The sequence below is a fragment of the Chelonia mydas genome, chromosome 11 (genome assembly GCF_015237465.2).
Source record: "Chelonia mydas isolate rCheMyd1 chromosome 11, rCheMyd1.pri.v2, whole genome shotgun sequence".
NCBI classification, from domain to species: Eukaryota; Metazoa; Chordata; order Testudines; family Cheloniidae; genus Chelonia; species Chelonia mydas.
This window is the reverse complement of record NC_051251.2, coordinates 37,609,277-37,629,452: the sequence shown is the minus strand read 5'-3', so window position 1 is coordinate 37,629,452 and position 20,176 is coordinate 37,609,277. Positions and strand designations below refer to the sequence as shown.

The following is a 20,176-nucleotide window of genomic DNA, read 5'->3' as shown; positions in this document are numbered from 1 at the left end:
TGCAGAGGAGCAACACCTGCTGTGGATGGTGTTTTTTTCCTATTCGCTGGGCAAAAAGGGAGCCCATGCTGCAGACAGTGAAGTTCCACACGTAAGACTCCTAAGAGACTGTGATTATACCAACAAAGCAGCTGTTTTTTCTGTTGAAAATTTTTTTTAGAGTGGACAGATTGTTTAGATCAAAACAGCCAGAAATCACTTCCACTATCAAACGGCTTAGAGAGACTTAAAAAGCCTGCAGGGGGTTGACAGTTTTCCCTCAGTCCCTATTTTTTAAACATATTATATGTATAACCAATGTACTGTAACTGGAGTCTTTTACTGTCCCCTCAACACAGAACATGGTTCTGAATGGGGTAAAAATTATAAAATCAAATACCTAGGAGATCAGGGCATGTGGAAGAGCAGAAGCAGCGGCTCCATGGGATATGCCCCTTACCCTTCCCTCAGGAATGCCCTCTACAAGCATACCTAATGGGTAGGGCCCTGCATATCAGGAGGGGATGTCAGGGGCTGGGAGAAGCCACTCATGTGACACTGTCCCCTCCTAAAACAGAGATGTCCTACAGGAATTCTGCACAGTAGTAAATACTGTATGTAATGGGGCAGCCACCTCCCGAGTGACCCCTCATAACCTGGTATTGCATTGCAGCATCTCTGCTTCAGTCTCTCTCCCCTCAGAGCTCCTCAGTAATTTTGCAGAGGCTTTCTCATAGCCAACACTGCTATGGCTCATTATCATAAACACTTCCAAAATAATCTCCTCAAAATCCAAGTCAACAGTTTGATATATTCATCTTTCCCCACTCTTAATCAAGCCACTCCCAGGCCTTCCTACCTGGAGTCCTTCCTGACTTGGCAGGCCATTCCTAGCCCTATCTAGATTCATAGATATTAAGGTCAGAAGGGACCATTATGATCATCTAGCAGGAGTCTTTTCTGTCCTGCTGTCTCACAGCTCCCTGCAGGAGCCTTCTTGCACCTTGCAGTCCTCTCATTTCTACTCCCAAGCCTGCCTGCCTTAAGTCTCTGGCCAGCCCTCTTCCTTAAATAGCCCAGAGGCCTGATAGGGTGCCATGACCTTCATTTCTCCCACCTGGAGAAGTTAGCTGTGTCACAGGTGGGTCTGAGATCCATCTCCCTTTAAAGAGCCAACCATCCTATGACACTGTAGTATTAACATACTCTTTCTCCCATCTCCATTGGAGAGCGGACAGGATACAGAAGATGGGGTTTGAAGTGGCGTGGGGAAGAAAACTACAACTTTTAGCTATGCAGCTCCCAAGAGAACAGTCCTGCAAATCCTGGTAGGAAGGGCCAGCTTCCTGTGCTCCTGCCTCAGGATCCATGAGGACAGAGCCTGGTTTCCACACAAAGCCTGGAGTTTCCAGACTACACGTCCTCTTTCTGCACTAGTCCAGTCCAGGAGCCCTTCCCCCTAGACAGGAGGATGCATAAGAAACTCATGATGAATCTTGAGAGGTTTCCATTATTTGTCTTCCTTCCATTGTGGTTCCTCCTCCCCCTGAACCAAGGGAGGGGACAATCAATAACTTCAAAACAATGAATTCCGAAAGTGTCACTCTAGGGGCATATGTGTATTTTTTTATACAAAATGTGAAGCAGTAAAGACAACTACATAATCCAAAGTGGGGGGAAAAGGTTGAAGAACAATTTACAGGGGAATAAAATGAGCAGGAGAAGACACAAGTGCTCTTTAACCAGAAGGACATTACAGTACCCTCTGATGATAGAAAGCAAACAGACAATAAGAGTGAACTGTTTCAAGAGCTGTACTTGAGATAAACCATTCACTGCAACTGTCATCACACCACTGCATTTGCAGAGATAGCTTTGTCTTATTTTCTGTAGCGCTGGCTAAAATTCCTTTTCAAACAAAACTCTGTTATTAAGAAATCACTTGTTGCTGCATCCTGCAGTCCTTATTCAGATACAAATCCCACCTCTGAAGACTTTAATATAGGATCCGTGTCAGAAAACACTTGCACACATAAAGTACCTTCAGTACAAACAGTTCACTGACTAAGACTAACCACAGTTTTAAAATAAAAGTCCTTTTGATAGCGTAGGAATCTCTAGGACATTCCTTGTATATTTGCTACAGTGTTAATAAATCTGCCTGGACATCCAAATTTCGCAAGCAATTTCCACAGAACTGCAGTTGACTGTCAAATGCCCTGGCTAGATTGAGAAAGAGGATATACAAATGTTGACGCTGTTCACAATATATTTTCCTATAATTACTGAATGATGAAAATCATGTCAACAGTGTTCCTCTGATCACAAAAGCCGTATATGATTCAAATAGAACCCTGTCAATGATTTTGAGTAAGAAGTCAGTTCAGGAGGATCCGTGCAAGAATCTTCAAGCCAGAGAGAGCAAAGACATGCTACAGTAATTACCACAGTCACTCTTTGAGCCTTTATGCTTATAGATAGTGATGATATTGACATCTTTCAGTTGTTGTGGTAGGATTTCTTGAAGCCAGACATGTAAGAAAAATTGAAGAAGCCTGTCAATGAGATTGCCTCCATGTTTGAAAACTTCCGCTGGAATGGCATCTGGCCCAGGAAATTTGTAATTGTTATTTTCATTACTTTAACAGCCTTCTGTACCTCGGCTCCTGTAGGTGGATCGGCAAGTGCATTAGATGTGGGCAATTTGCAGACTTTACCCAGTGACTCATCAGAAAAGGTAGATAAATGATTACATAGTTGTAGGATAAAAAAAAAATAAAGAATTAGAGTTAGCTTAAGTTTGGTTAAGAAAATAACATATTTGCTTTATAGTTTGTGGGTAGTAGAGAGAAGGCCCTAATCAGCAAATAAAAGAAGGTCATGAGAATAGTAACTAGTGCGGGAAAGATGACTGGTTCCAAAAAGTAACAAATAAAATAAAGAGCTGCAGTAACAAGACAAAGAAAAATTGTCCTAAAAGAAACAAGCCCAAACCTTCCCACTGTTCTGCTGGTAAGCAAGAAGCATGGGAAGAGACAGAGAGGAAAGGCCTTGGGAAGAAACGAAGTTATAAATGTTATCTGGATTAAAACTAGAAATAAGGGTGAATTATCTCAGATTGGTTTTTATCTGAAGTCAGTAATTGGCAATGACATCACTTGTTTTCTCAAGGGTATAAAAAGTAAACTCTTAAAGGGTTCATTGCTAATACCTATCTGATCACATGGAGCCAACCAACATGAGTCTAAGCACCCCTGGGTATAGCCCATTTGTAAGTATCTTGATCAAATGCTTATAAATGTTTTGTTACTGTATTGGAGGTAGTAAATTGCTTATTATTTAAGCTTTTTAGGCACGTTTAGAGCAATTATATAAATATAATTTGGCCTTTGGATTTAATAAAGGAATTTATGGTTAAATTAGTGTTTGGCGGTTTCCTGTATCAATAATTTCAAATATTATTAATAATTCCAACAATAGTTCACTGAAATGTTCATGCTATCAATGGTGGATGATAGTGAGATCTGTGGTGAGAGATTCACCATCAGCACTTGTTAGCAGTATCAAAGCAAATCAGGTGGGGCCATAAACAGCTCTGACTGCATCTCAGAAGCCTTTGGAATCATGTTGATCAGCAATGGCCTGGAGTTCACCTGCTTTATGATCAAACCATATATTTTACATTTGGCGGAATTTGCACTGGAGTGTGCTGCCAGCTGTCCTATATCTTTAAGAATCAAGTTGAGCAGCTGGAAGCGTAGCACCAGTGCAACTCAATCAACACAAGTAGGCAAATGCTTCTGTGGCCAGCATGGTAATCGTTGTTCTTCCTGAACTGGTCTACAGAGTTGGGAGAATACCCATTAGTACAAACTATGATTGTCAGTGCTGTCCTCCAAACTGAGGTGACTAGCATCATCATCATCATAATCATCACCACTTGCAATAGTACAGAACTGATTCTTTTAAAATTACTATTTCCAATATTTGATAAATTCATTTGTGACTTCTTATGTTCCAAGCATACTGAATTTTCACGCCCCCCCAAATACCTCAAAGTTTGCAAAAATGCAAATACTGATATTGTTGCAGGGCTGACTACACATACAAAAGTGTGGGGGTAACATCATATTAGGGGCTGAATCCTTTGGAGAGCAAAAACAGCCATAAAAGCTGCCTTAACAAGGCAGATGAGGAGTCCTGTGGTGTAGAGGTAATACCAGTTCTATGCCACCTGCTCCCAGGCCCCTGGACACAGAGCACATGCTGGAAATGGAAGGGGACATAGCCAGACCTTGAACTTTATCAGTTCACAGTTCCTGGAACGAACCTATAAGCCATAGTACTGCTGCTGTTACTTTGAGTAAGGCTATTGTAAGTGATGCCAATTCCACAACTGTGGAAATGGAAGGGGGCTGGCTTGCATGAAATTCCCAAACTAAAACCACAGGGATTGTAGTAAACTAAGACCAGGGTTTTGTCTACACTATGCAGCTTTTAGCGACATGGCTGTGCTGCTACACTAAAAGGCGCACAGTATAGCCGCTGTTTGTTGGCAGGAGAGAGCTCTCCCGCCGACAAAAAACGTCTACCAACAAGCAGCGGTAGCTTTGTTGAAAGGAGAACACTCCTCACGCCGGGGCTTTTCCTTGACAAAACTTGTGTCTTCTGGGGAGGGCGGAGGAGTGTTTTTAACACTTCTGAATGACAAAAGTTTTGTCCTTCACTTGCCAGTGTAGATAAAACCCAGAGAGAAAAGTCCATGTAAAATAGAAGTGGTCTGAATAAGGAATCTACCCTAGCACACCACACAGATGGTTCCTGTCTAGAGAAGCTCCTGCAGTTACAGTGTCACAGGCAAAAATTTTACACTTCTTGAGAGCACATCTGGTAGTTCAGCTTGTCCTTTTCTCCCTCACCCTTTCAAGGCAACATGTCAGAGTTCCACGGCAGCTATGTCAGAGCCTTTTGTATTCAGGCTGTGTCCTTCCCCTATCCTCTCAGCACTCTTCAGATCACTTTAATGTGCCTGCTACATCATCATACCAGATACACAAAAAGGTGGGTATCCAGATGTCTCCCACTTGGGATACTGCAGTCCGTCACTCATGCCTTAGACATTGTACTCTTTCCATACTTATTGCCTACCATAATCTCTGCTCTTGAGTAAGGTTTTTTTTCCCCTGTACTCCTTTTACAGCTATTTCCAAACGATCATTCATTCTCTCTCTCACTCACACTCCCACTCCCCCTCCCCCCACACACACACATACACTCTCTGCACATCCCTAAAGCTGTCTACTCTTTGTCCTATCCTAACAACCAAGGCTTTGCCATGTTAATTGTCCTGGCTGAAGATGTCAACCTGAATACAGCTTCCTGTCTAGCTTGCATCCAAGTTTAAAGCCCCTTTTCACACGTCTGTTTAGAGCACTGCTGCAGGTTCAGCCAGGCAGAAGCTGATTCTGCTATCACTTTCCCCAACCTTCTTACACTGCAGCTACAGGACAGCCTTCCTGGGATACAAGGTGAAGTGTACACAGTTTCTCAGCTATTTACAAATTAAAGTGAGTCATCAACAGAATGAAAGAGGGGGTGAAAAGATCCTGAGTCCAAAGGTGAGATTTTCACCCCCATTTCAATCAGGCCTCCATCATTTCTGCCTGCAGTACAGATCCCACAGTATGTTGAAGCCACACAAGGGAGAGCAAACCATATGCAACACGTTGAAGCAGCCACTTCTTCACTAGCAGCTTGCTTTCTACTGGAAGGGATGCACAAGTAGTTTGCTACTGAGGATAGACAAGGAGGAGCACAAGGTCAAGCACAAGGTCAATTTCTTGGCTATACTAGTTGAAAAGTTGACTGTAGAACTATTTTAGCAAGGAGTGCGATTTTTCACCAAAATAGTTATACCAGTCTAACGCCGAGCGTGGATACCAGTATAGAGATGCTTTATATCACTATAGATTAGATTATTCTCATTCCTGTCAATAAAACTACATCAGCAAAAAGCACTTTTATACTGGTACAACTACATCCCCACGAAGAGATGTTGTACTGCTTTAACTATACTACTATTAATAAAGTGTTACAACTTTTATGCCTAGACAAGACTTTAGAGTCACCTAAAAATGAATATTAAAAGGTATCGTTTGTCACATTAGAAATGGGGGTTAGGCTAGCGAACTGAAAGAAATTAAACTGATTTGATGTTGTCTGGAAGATCTCTTAACATTCTGTTCCTTCCTATCTGAAAGTAAATTTAGAGGATGATCTGCTTCTGTTCAGATCTTCCACATTATTAGTTGCTGTGTAGATAGCAATTATCTGAAGAGGTGTAATTTAATGATGTAATATAATTGACATTTCTATGGCCGTGCAAAGGGCAAATGTCCTAGGTGTGGAAATGTGCTAATTTTTTCCAATATGAATCATATTTACACATTTTCTTTCTGAAGCACAAAAAGTCACAGTTTTGTGTTAGAGTTGCTTTTTCATGACAAAAACCAGAGACAATGGAAGTCTGAATCCACTTCAAAGCAGCTAGAAAGACACTCGTGGAGGACAAGGCACAAAGGGAAGCCAGACTGTCATTGTAGGAGATGGAGGAAACCCCGCAGTGTAAGGTGAGGTGCATCCTCCCCCATCAAAGAGAAAAATATTTGCCTGTTTGTTTCTGCTTTTGCTCACACACTGGACATTGATAGATAACAGCTGTATCATCTTCACATCTTTTATGCACCATCATTCTAGAGCAAAGCTAATACTTGATAGCTCTTCATCTGTGGTATACTTAAGGAAGACAACATGAAAATGTCTCCTTAGCACTGAAACCCCACGGAATATTAATCAAGACAATGAAGGGATGGAAGCCAATATATTCCTATACAAGTGTATCATCACTGATAGATTCAGCACAAGTAGGAGCAGTATACATAGCCATAGGCAATTTGGGGCAAATCCTACACTTATAGAAACCAGTGAAAGAAGTGAATGAGAAGTTTCTACTAGTAACTGGAGCGTTTACTCAGGCAAAACTCCTTTATTGGGAGTTCTACCTCCATAAAGGTTCCAGTGACTAGTAGAAACTGATCACAGAAATCCTTTTCCTTATCTGAGCTGTGGGCTTGACTGTCATACTTCAATTCCTTAACAGTCTAAAGGCAAGCCTTAATGACACATTGTGCTCCTGTAGAGGTCATTTCCTAATTAATGGCCAACACAGAGAATGAGAGTACTTGTGGCACCTTAGAGACTAACCAATTTATTTGAGCATAAGCTTTCGTGAGCTACAGCTCACTTCATCGGATGCATACTGTGGAAAGTATAGAAGATCTTTTTATACACACAAAGCATGAAAAAATGGGTGTTTACCACTACAAAAGGTTTTCTCTCCCCCCACCCCACTCTCCTGCTGGTAATAGCTTATCTAAAGTGATCACTCTCCTTACAATGTGTATGATAATCAAGTTGGGCCATTTCCAGCATTGGCCGATGAAGTGAGCTGTAGCTCATGAAAGCTTATGCTCAAATAAATTTGTTAGTCTCTAAGGTGCCACAAGTACTCCTTTTCTTTTAGCCTATTTACAAGGTGTGACTGAGTGCACCCCTGTAATCACACCCTCACACCACTGTAATAATCTTTGTATAAAATATGCCTCATGTGGTATCATTTGAAAACTAATAACTTGCTGGTCAATAATATCATGATGAAATGTGTGTAGCAACATTCTATCTAAAATTATGAACATAAGCTGAAACTATGATTGAAATGTTTTTACCAGACAAGTCTGGGGAATGAGTAAACCAGTTTCTCAAAGACAAAGGACAAGCTGACACCTCTATCCAGGTGTCAAAGTTAATTGGTAACTTTGTCAAGTGGCCATTCTTTGGCAGAGCAGCAAAGGGGGGCAGGAACAGATTGATTTGCATTTTAACAAACATGGAACCTCTTTCACCACAAGACTTCATGCCTCCATCCTCACAGCTAGAAGGAAGTTCTTCTAGGGGTACGTCTATAGGTATAGCGCTGCAGCTGTACCAATGCAGCTGTGCCGCTGCAGCGCGTCTGGTGAAGACACTCTATGCTGACAGGAGAGCACTCTCCCATCAGCAAAAAAAGGGAGGGCCCCTCCACAAGCAGCAGAAGCTATGTCAGCGGGAGAAGCTCTCCCACTGACATAGCGCTGTGCACACGAACGCTTATATCAGTGTCACTTATGTTGCTCGGGGGGTGGAATATTCACATCCCTGAGCGACATAAGTTCTGCTGACATAGGCTGAAGGGTAGACATAGCCTAGGGGTAACCCTCGGGAACATGCATTTCAAAGGGTGGACTATGAAAACGAAGGGCAAAACCACCCAAGGTATTCTCTTTTTCTATCTCTCTCTTTCTAGTTCTCACTCATTCACCTAAGATGACTAAGCAACCAGCCCTCTGGAATTTGAGGGCAGATCAAATTCTCAACTCAGGGTCAGCCCTGTTGCTTGGAACATGTGGTAAGAATTTTCTCTTGATCCAAGCCTAGTTTGTTAATGCTTTCTAGTAATTTTAAAACTTATCTTTTTTTCTCTTGTAACCATTTCTGACTTTAATGCCTTATACTTGTATTCACCTAAGACCTCTCTCTTTGTAGTTAAATAAATTTGTTTTATACTTTAATCAAAGCTAATCTAGTGTTGTGTATTTCAACTGAATTGTTTGGTAATGCCAATTAAAGCAAACTGTTGTACATTGACCCCTTACGGGGCAACGGACCTTTAATATCTGAACTGTCCAGGAAAGGGCTGGGAAGTGCACAACGCACATTTCTGGGGGAAATCTGGGACTGGGAGTGTGGGAGTCACCCTGCAAATGGTGACCAAGTCTGCTGGAAGCCAGAGCATGGCTAGTGTGTTGACTGGCTGCTGGGCCAAGGCTGTAGCTATAAACAGACGCTCAGGGTGTGACCTGCATGCAGTCTGGATGTTTGTGAGAGGCCCAGATTGCGAGCTACAATAGCAAAGCATTGTGTGGCACCCAAAGTTGCAGGGCACGTGGTAACACAACCCCTCACCAGTCTGGACTGCACCTTGGAATGTGACAAAGGGATACTGCTGGCTTAAATTTGGCCAAGCATTTAAATTTAATAAAAATAAGATTGCATAAAATGTAAGACAAATAGAGATACTTCCACACTTCAAAGCAAACAAACACACAAACCTTTCCTGTTAAAACAGTAGTTTTTAAACAAGACATTAGACTGTAGTGGCTGATGCTCCGATACTGCAGCATTATAGCCAAACTGATTATAAACAAAAGGGAAATGAACAATTTATTTCACTGTCCAAAAGAAATGGAAAAGATAAACAGTATAATCAATGAAAAATGAATTAGATTTGTCTTTACATCTATTCACTATCAATACTCGGGGGCGGGGGATGGGGTTGTTTGGTTGTTTTTTTTGTTAGTTCAGTTTGTGAAGAGTTGCCAGTTTTGGCTGGACTTATTCCTGGAGGTTTCATCACATGACAATCTTTAATTAAAGATTAATCTTTAATTCCTGGAGACTCCAGGACAATCCTGGAGGGATGTCAACCCTATAAAATTGTAAACAAGTTTCTTTACAACATAGGAGTTTTACATTGATAGTGTCCCTTTGAAAGAATGCTATATAAAAGAAAACAAATGTCAGATTAAATTTCAGTAGGACTAGGTACGTGTGCTTGAAATCCTGTTCAAGTGGTTAAGAGATCAAATAGGTTTTATAAAAGTGAAAAGTTATTTACAGTTGGAAAGTTATCTTTAAATCCATATTCATGTCTATTTAGAGGCAATTCAGCTATCCCCACAAAAGCCCAAGTGATCAGGCATTTTGCATGGAATTAAGCAGGGAAAGAGGGAATGAAATTTGGACACACTGCAACCTATGAGCTGCCCACAGGACTACAAAAAAGCCCCTATATAGTTGCTATTTCACCACAGACTGGCATAATGGCTGCTGCCTCATCTCACCTCCTTCCTCTACAGAAGTTTTGGGTCACTAGATCCACACTGATAGAGACTTTCCCCCTGCCCCCAAGTTTTCCTTCTTCAGTGGCCTACATAGTGTCAGCATAGAGCTGCACTGGATGGTGCATGGGGACAGGGAAGAGCATGGGTACATGCAGAGACTACACACAGACAGATACACATTAAGCCAGTTTCACCCTGAATGTACATATACATTTAGTAAAAAATCAGATATCTACTGTAATATAAACCCCATCCATGTTCCACTAGGCATGACCGTGTATTACATTAAACACAACGTCAACCTTACAATTGCATTGTTAGAAAAAAGTCAGGCTTACAAAATTCATGAAATTCTGTAAATTAAACAGGTGATACTCAGGTCAGGCTCAGCTTAAACTCGGCTGGCCCCTGGGCTTCAGTCAGAGCATCTTGAAGGCTGCCTCACTTATACCCAAACTGTCCATGAATACAAGAAGCCAAGCTCCCTTTTCCTTCAGGGAATGGTCTCTACACTCAGGGCCAGATGAAGGCATAGGTACAACAGGCCCATGCCTAGGACCACAGCTCCTAGGGTCACTGCATTGCATTTTTCCTCTAGCACCCCCACCATAGCATCCAAGTGTTGAAGAGATTCACTGCATATCTAGTCCTAAACTACTTTTGTTTTAGCTTACCCTGAAGAGTTTTAACGTGTATGGGCAAATATGTAATTTTTAAACATTCCAAGCTCAGAGATACTTGTGTGTTTAGTCATTTCCATTAGAAACTGTAAAACATTTAAGTCTGACACACTTAGCATTAGCCCCATTTTATCCATGTAGGCCAACAATTTCAAGTTCAGTGAGGGGGTGTGGGAAGAAAAAATAAAAGTATCCCTAATTACTACAACCCGTTTACCCACATAGCTTAAAATGGCTGGGCCATTCTTTTTTATAGCAAAAAGTATAAACAAAATCAACTCTTGGCCTTACACCCAAGCATGGCAAGTTTCACCCCAAATGAGCTTTGAGGAAGTTATAAGCAAATGAAAAAATTAGTTAGAATGGAAATCAACCTTAACTATATTTCTTGCTACTGTGAATGCTCATAGTTGGTTACACTTTCTATTAAAGGTAAGACCATACAGTTTTAGCAGCCTAGCAATCAACCTGTTGTACTGTTAATAAAATAGAAAATTTAATTAAATGGTTTGTATCAATTAAAGTTCAGCACTCCAGGTTTGCTGATTTACCAATATTAAGAAGTACGATAGCATCATCACAAGTATTTTGAAAGACAGTACGGCTCATATGTTCCTAGCCCCAAGGTAACAGTACAGCAATGCATTTAAAAGACGATAACTTCTTACGTATTACAACAGCAACTCCCCCCCCCCCCCGGTGTTCCCATTATAAACTCCTCCCTTCCAGGGGGCTATAATATATCTGTAAAGATTTGCTCTGAAATGCAATTTGGCTACTGTCAGCCATCCATAAACTAATTAATATATTTTTAAGCGGCAGATGTAGCCATTTTAAGTTAAAGAAGAAAATCATCATCCGTTTGGCAGCCCTTTTTCCTTGTCCCTTCCAGCTCTCAGATCACTTTGCTAACGGAAATTAAATTATGCAACCCTTAATCTGTAACGTGGATTAGGCAGTTGTGTTGCTCAAAACAAATGAGGCACAAGACCACTCAGGTTTAAAGGCAAATGAACTTTTATACCAGGGGTCTTACGAGTACCCCCTCTTTAGGTTTCTCCACAACCCACCACGGCTCCTCCCCTTCCCCTTCTGGGTTCCACTTCCTGGTTTCTTAAAGGAGCCACACCTCATAAGCAACCACTCCCAAATACTATATTTTCCCCCTCCAAACACTTTTTTTGGTACAACCATACAATAATAAGTTATACAATTTAAACCTTCAGAATTCCAGTAATTCCTTTGGATGTTACACTGTAAAGTCCTTCAGCCAGCGTGGGGGCCCACACAACCATAAAGGTCTATGCATCACCCTTGGGACGCCAGCAGCGGCGGGGGGGGGGAAACAAAATCAGAGCCTCTACCAGAAAGGGCAAAACCTCCACTGAGGCAGGCAGTACCACTTCAGCTGCTGACGGTGCAGTGGGGATTTCCAGACCCACTTCACCTGCGATGGGCTCCTATATTTGGATTCAAGTACTGACATGCCAATGGGACCCATCGCGCAATTTGCATGTTACCACTCCTGGAGGCCGTGTAACCTGCACTGGAATTGAAAGCTATGACTTAACCCTGCATGGTCTGCGTACATGTACCGATTGACCCACTGCCAGGGTCGTCACCCCAGCCCTCCATTTGTCATCGTGTGCCCGATACGTCTATACACAGTTGTGAACCTCCCACTGACCTATATTCCTGGCATCCTTAAGAAAGGGGCATGATAAGTCTAACGATAAAGACAACTCTCACCCCAATACCAGCAAAGCCAGGGACTGATCTGTAGCTCCCTAGGGAACAGCCCGGTAGTGCTGTAATACTGAATGAAAAGCTTGTGGAAAGGGCAAATCATGAGACCGAAGCCCGTTCTTCAATGTGAGATTAAATCTCTCTACACCTGTGTTAGCCTGAGGGTGGTATCTGGGAGTACAGACATGCCAGAGCCCTTAATCTGCCAGGAACTGGGTGAAACAAGCAGAAACAAAGTGTGGTCCATTATTAGTAATTACTGTGCGGAGATAACCCCATCTAGAGAATCACTCCTCCAGCCAATCACAGACGACTTGTGCTGCTGCTGCTGCGAACGGCTACCTCCTCCGACCATTTGGAAAAAATTGTAGGCTACTGTCAGAAACCACTGATGCTGTTTGGCAGGGATTATTTCTCCACATATGTCTAGTTGTATGGACTGCCATGGTCCAGGCAGCAGCTGGGTTGAGATCAAAGGTACACTGGTTAGCTTATGGGATTCACCACTAAGTAAACATGGTTCACAATTTCGGACCAACTCTTTAATGTGACTATCCTGGCCACCATAAGCTGTGTGACACCTTCATACATACCACTCCAGCATGGCCTCTGGTACTCTGGGAGCCCCAGAGTAGAACATGATCACCTATGGTGACAATTCATATATCACAAGACACCAGATAATCTGGAACAATTTTTGGCCAACCCTGACGAACACATCTGAGAACTTCCTGTAACACTACATGCTGGGGCAGTGCCTCCAACAGTGATTTGCGACTGACAAGAGAGGGGTCAGTCAGGGCGTTATTATGCTCTTCCTGGCTCATAACTCCCCTTACTGTAGATTTGTCAGGTAAAGCCCAGGACAGGCAATCAGCCAACTGATTGAGTTTATCCAGATGGTACTTTACTGAGAAGTTGTACTGACGTAGGCAAATCAGCCCATCTATGAACATGAAGGGATCCGTGGCTCTGACCTCGACTATGTTAACAGTGTGGTTAACGCCCGGTGGTCAGTGCGCAGTGTGAAAGTTCAGCCATGCAAATAACGATACCACCTTTCACATGACCACATGCAAGCTAGGGCCTCCCGCTCCCCTGCTGAGTATTTCTGCCCGGCTAAGGAAAGTGCTCAGGAGGTGACTGCATCTGCGTATTCCACCCCTTCGTAGACCTGGTAGAGCACAGCACCGAGAGCTACAGCAGAGGCAACACACATGACAAAAGTAGGGCCTCATAAGGCAAAGTTTGTCAGTGTTGGAACTGGAGTAATACGCTGTTTGAGCTGGCCCACTGCCTGTGAACACTCTGGAGTCCAGTTCCAGACTGCATTACTGTGTAACAGGACCCATAAGGATGCAGTGCATCTGAGCATAATTTTGCACAAAACAAAGGTAACAGTTAGCTAACCCAAGAAACGCTAGGCGTTCCAACTTGTCCGTGGGGTCTGGCAGTCAAACAATAGCATCCACACTGGACCACAACGGGGTGATTCCACTCACCAACAGATCATGGCTCACAAAATCCAGTGGATTTCTATGAAAAATACACTTCTCCCCAATCAGGGTCAGATGATGGTCCTTAAACTGGGTTAATACTGTATGAAGGGAAGCATCACGGTCAGAATAAGGTGATCCATGAACCAGGACGTCACGACCACTCCAAGAAGGCCTGCCTCTTCGGAAACAGCTGGGGCCTAAAGATAGACCAAAAGGAATCCTTTTAAACTGCAAGTGGGCCATATGGGTGAGAAAAGCTTTGAGGTTCCACGACTAAGGAGAAAATGGTATCTGGAGATATCTCTGGCATAGATCCAATTTAATGAACATAGCTGAACCCTGACATTGCACCGCCAATTCCTCCATAGTTGGTCGAGGACAGCAGTCAGGTTTGACTGCCTTGTTCACTTGGTGCCAATCCACACATAAGCATAGTCCCACTTCTTGTTGAAGAAAAAAAAAAACAACCAAAAATGTTGACAGCCATGGAGAAGTGCCCTCCTTAAGCAAGCAAGAAATCCCTGTGGCTTCAGCATCCTTTAACACCAGGTGAGGTCTGCAGAATGGTTGTATAATTGGGCTGGCCAGTGGATCCACTCATAGATGATCCACAGCCAAGACCAGAGGAGACCTCCAATCATTCCCCCAAAATCGATGTCTATGTTCTGTGAGTCTAACACCTTAAAGCACAGTGCCTGTAAAAAATCCAGCCTGAGAAGGTTGGCCCCAGAATGGGCCATGTAAAATGGGAACACTCCCACTTCTCATTGATATTACATCACAGGGAGATTCACCATCCCTAGCAAAGCGATTTTTGCATTGCCATATTCAGATAGCATGGAATACACTGGCCGCAAGGTAAAATAGACAAAATATCTATGGTGTGTGGTATCATTTATTAGTAAGACTCAAGTTCCAGTGTCCAGCAGCAGCAGCAGGTCCACAGTCGCTAAATGGCAGGGGCAGATTTTAAGATACTCCCAGTCCCGTGTCACCAAGTTGATCCCCTCAGGCATGAAATCTTCCTCCATCTCCTGGTCATCCATATAGGTGATGGCTGGGAAAGAGCAACACCTTCTGGCAAAACGGTTACGTTTTCCACATCAGCGGCATATTTGTCCCTGAGGCTGGACACTCCCACAGCTCCAACAGTGCCAGGAGTTGCTGCAGCAAGGACCTATGCCGGCACTCTGCTCCTGAGTCCCACCAACGATCGGGGCACTGCCCTATAACTCCCACATGGTTACCTGAACCTCTATCAATTCACTGTACCATGGTGGCTGCAGCACTGGATGGTGTGAATAATGCCCCAGAAGAAGAACCTGGAGGGGTTGGGGTCTGGGCTGCAAGTTAAAATTGACAGCGAATCTCCACCACCCTGTGGAGAGCCAGGGAATCTGGTCCCATCAGGAGGCACTTCCATAACATAGGGATAAAATCCAGCCCTTAAACTGATCCTGAATCATCTCATCAGTTAGGGACGCAAACTTGCATATAACTGCCAGTTCTAGACTGATGCCCTGGGGAGCTGTGCTCTCTGATGAAACTGAATGCATTCAAGCATAGCGCTGGGTGCAGGGTGACAGTGTACCACTTCCTGATATGAAGTGCTGATCTCCAGAGTGCAAAAGATCTGAAAGTCTCTCCGGTACCTAATACGTGGAGTAGGAGTGTGCGCCAGCAAGATTCGGGTGCCATTTCCAGACCAGCTGCCATGAAGCACACATTGACTGCTGCGATTCATTTGGTACATGGCAAGGGTGAATCCCCTTGTAGCATCAGGTACAGGGCTGGTGCAGTCACAGAAACAGGGAATTGCACAGTAGCTGGAGGCACACTTGGGTCGAACATCCTCATTACTACTGTGATATTCCAAAATCTTGAAGATCGCTCAAGTTTAAATGCAAACAAGAACAAACTTTTATTCCAGGAGTCTTACGGGCACCCCCTCTCTAGGTTTCTCCATGACCCTCTGGGGGTCAACTTCTTCACCCTCGGGGCTCCACTTCCTGGTTTCTTACAGAAGCCACGCCTCAGAAGTAGCCGTTCCCAAATAATACCTTTCACAAAAATAAATTACTACATAATAATTTATTAATTATTATTAGGTCTTGATCCTGCTCCCACTGAAGTAAATGACAGACTTCCCACTTAGTTCAATGACAGTAGGACCAAGATGAGTGTTGGCTTGTTTTAATGAGTATCTCCATTTTAATATTACAAGTGCTCCATACTACATTGATTAATGCCACACTAAGGGCCTAAACCTGCACTCATGAATATCACTGGGAGCTTTGCAATTGGCTTCAAAGAGAGAAGCACTGAAACACAAATATATTTTCCAATGCTAGCTAACAGCTCTGCAGGAAGCTGTTATGTTACATCTGGCTAACAGCATACATTTCTTTCAGAAGGTGGATTATTGGCCCTACCTACAATGAAGGATTATGAAAATTAGTTGCTTTTTTGATGAGTAACTATGTATTTATAAAATAGATTTTTTGAAATTATTTTTAAACTACTTGAGAAAGGAAAATAACTATGAAAAGCTAATTCAAGGTTGCATTATAAGCGACAAAAAAATAAGGCAATTCAAAGCTCAGGCTTAAATTCTCTGCGTAGTTAACTTTTCTTCCAGCCTGAACTAGCCCTGCTGTGCTTACATATTGCAGCTCATATGGCACCATACACAACATCATGCTCTTACCTCAAGTCCCTTCAGTACAACGGGGTAACTGTAAGGATGGAGAGGCAAGACCAGAGGCCAGTTCTTGTACATTACTGAGAGAGTAAAGAGTACTTTGTTTTACTTAATTTATTATATTCTTGTTCAACATCTAAATCAAAACTGGGAAGGCTTTGATTTCCAAATACACCTTCACTTGTCACGCAAGTCAATAAAGCAGCACAAAAGAATGATTCTAAAGACAACAATTCAACAAAGGCTGTGGCCATTTTTCAAAATGAACATTTCTTCCCAGGTAATGAAAACAGCTGAACATTTCACAAACCACAAATCCAGACAGCAAATGCTAACACCTTAGCTCAGACTGGGAAAATGAAATGCTTGTGAGAGGTGATATGAGTTTTGTAGGTCCCAGCTTTCCAGGGTGACCAAATGTTTTATTAACCTTTAGCATACAGATATTCCCTGTGTGGAATGTAATAATTGCTACTCTTCATGTGTCCTTTTGAACATCTTGTAATCATTACAGAGGAAGATTCTGCCAAGAATATGTAGGTGTTTGCAAATGGAACCATTCTTTTGTTCTTCACAGATAAAGTGAATATCATCTTTCTTGACATGGCATACTAATCTACCCAGAAATGAGCACACATGAGCAACCTGCTTTATTCAATGATCTCTTTATCCACTCAAGGACAGCTATGTTAAACAGAAGTAACTGAATGTCCATAGCAAGTAAATATTTACTTTGGAAGAACATGACCCTTTGATATATATGTTTCATATTAACTTTTTTAAAAGAAATCTGTTTGGACTGATGCAATCCATGACACAGCCTTAGATGAAAACAGTGAGTTTCAATTTTATTCTTATTACTTTCTTCACCTGAGTCCTAATTTTAGATTACACTTTGAATATTATTGCTTATATTTATGATTGAATACATTGCTACATCAATAGGAGTGTATGAAATTAGAATAGAAATTAGTAAAATAAAATGTGGCAATTATAGCCCCTTATTTTTAAGCCCCTTTACAAACATGTACTAATTGATATTGACTAGTGTTCAGATGTAATATACACATTTAAAACCATAACATGCAGCTATCATAAGGTGCATTGTACAATGAAATACAAAGCTTCAGCACAGTCAAGGTCCCCAGCAATTGATTACAAGAACCAATCCTGCCACCCAGTGTAATCTATATACAATTATATAGTTAGCATAGATAGAGTAATTTACATTAGCCTTTTTTTTTAAAATCAAATTCTTCTACTAAGAAAACCCTGTGACGTTTACACAGAATTTTAGTTCAAGATTGACAAACTCCTCATTAGAGCAGTTTGTTTCCTGGCACGTGGGGGAAAACCTCTATGTAACCTCAGTTTTTCCCCCAATAATACTAAGAACTTTTAAAGATTTAATATCAAAGGCTTAAGATGCCAGAATGGCAGAGGTTCAGAGTATGTCACAAATTAACAGACAGGCAATTACAAAGAGCTTATTGAGAATATACAAAACTTGTCATTTGGGCTCAGAAGTTAAAGGCTAAAACTGAGTTTTTACTAAACTTGCTCAAGATCTATTACATTAATCCCTGCCTAATGTATTCTTTTCTACAAGCAAATTCCAGGACTTGACACATTTCACAACATGCACCGAAGAGCTGACGGTCTCCCATCAGACCTGCGATCGGTCCGCGTGACAGTTTAGAAGCAGGTTACGGCCAGGACTAGGCAGCAAAGGGGGGTAAGGGGTGGTTTACATTTTCAACACACTTCAGTCTCAAACGATGCCCACAGCGAGCCCCGCACAAGCGAGTGGAGGGCTGCTGAAGAACATGCCCGATGAAATTTCGCCTCCTAGTGCCAACGTGGAGGCATGTTGCTGGGCTGCCCACCAGCTAGACAGTCTGCATCGATGGCATGAGCTTGAGGGCCAGTGAGACGAGCAGGGAAGGAGAGGAAATCAACTCCAAAGCGCCTCCACCTCTGGTGTCTCCCCCGGCCGGGCGAGCCTGGAGAGAGCAGCAGGAGCCCAAGCATCTCCCCGCGGCAAGCTGGACGGGACCCCCTCTCTTCCCTCCCCATGCCCGCCAGGCTGCGTGGCTGGCCAGCGGCAGCCCCTCCTGCCCCACGCGCGCTCCAGCAGCAGCCCCCTGCGCGGGGCGAGAGCCGGCGGCTGCCCGGCGCGGGGAGCAGGCTGCGGTGGGGTGGCCCCGCTTGCCCAGCGTTACCTTTCGAAGACCAGGCGGATCATGAAGATGCAGAAGGCCAGAGGGAAGGCGAGGTACAGATCCTCAGCCTGGGGGAAGGAGGCTTCCTCCGTGTTCTTCAGATCCGCCCAGGTGACATTGTGCGGCAGCCAGAACCGCTCGTTCCAGAACCAGGCTAGGACCCCTGCCATCTTTGCTTTGTCTCGCTCCGAGCCCCCCTCGCTCTGCTGCTGCCGGGGGGGCGGGGAGGGGAGGGGGCGCGGCTGCTCAGGAAGAGGATGCGCGTCTGTGTGCGAGTCCCGCTGCGGAGCAGCCGCCGTGAGCCTCCCCTCGCCTTACTCGCAGCAGCTGCGCCCCGACGCCCAGCTCCCCAGCCCGGGCTGCGCGGCGCTGGCTTGGGCCGCCTCGTCTGTCACAAGGCTGCTCGGGCCTCGCGCCCTGATTGGCTCCCGCCCACGTCAGCCAGCGGCTGGAGGCAGCCAAGGTGGTGCTGCTGCTCCCACGGCGGGAGAGACAGAGCAGCCCCCTTCCCGCTCCGCCCTGCCGGGGCTCCTGCGTGGCGGGGGCTCGGCAGCATCTCCCCGCCTCGGCTCGTCCCCAGTGCGCACAGGCTGGCCCGGGTCCAGCCGCCGCAGCCATGCAGCTGCTCCTCCCGCTCACTCGTTTCCAGGCTGCAAATTGCAGAGGCAACGTGGCTCTTTCCTTCCACGGCGCGGCTGGAGCCGGCCGAAACTTTCCTCACGGCACCCAAACCGGGGGCGTTCCGGTGGTAGGTTTGGGTGCAGGCTGGATACACGAGCTGAGTCCACTGAAGGGGCCACGAACCTCCCAGCAAATCCCCATCCAGGTTGGAGGGAGCCCAGGCTGCCTTTCAGCCCCACATTATGCTGACTCAGCACATCCTGGCCTCAGCAGCGTCCATCGGGGGCGCTTAGCTAGTGCTTGCCCAACGCCAACAGTGTTAAAGCTAGCAGGGTCAGCGTTGAGTTGAGGTACCCCACTTGAGCCCCTTGGCCTAATACTTAGACACCTGAGCCTTGCATGTAGGCAGTTAAGTCCCAATTTTAGCTCTGCTGAAATCCACAAAACTCCCGCCAAACCTTGTAGGCCTCTAAACTTGCTTGGTGCCTAAGTTTTCAGGATAAAAGTTCCCTCAGCAACTAAGTTTAGGCCTCTGGACATACCCACTGCTGCCTCCCTCTAGGTGTCTGTGTGTCTAGTTCCTGCTTAAGCCACAGAGAGATTTGCAAACAGGAGCAGGACAGGAAAGGAGGGATAGCTCAGTGGTTTGAGCATTGTCCTGCTAAACCTAGGGTTGTGAGCTCAATCCTTGAGGGGGCCATCTAGGGATCTGGGGCAAAAATTGGGAATT

General features: G+C 44.1%; 1 protein-coding gene across 2 annotated transcripts in view; it reads right to left on the bottom strand.

Annotated features, from left to right (window-relative positions):
* Window positions 1-19,671, bottom strand: part of CERS6 (ceramide synthase 6) — a 214,792-nt gene extending 195,121 nt beyond the window's left edge. Inside the window, exon 1 of one of the 2 annotated variants that reach the window (XM_037912354.2) lies at window positions 18,826-19,671. In XM_037912354.2, coding sequence (XP_037768282.1) covers window positions 18,826-18,995 — 170 coding nt within the window. In that variant the 5' untranslated portion in view covers window positions 18,996-19,671. The remainder of the gene's footprint in view (window positions 1-18,825) is intronic. The other variant, XM_007056603.4, reaches the window with a different exon arrangement.
* Window positions 19,672-20,176: the final 505 nt, after the last annotated feature.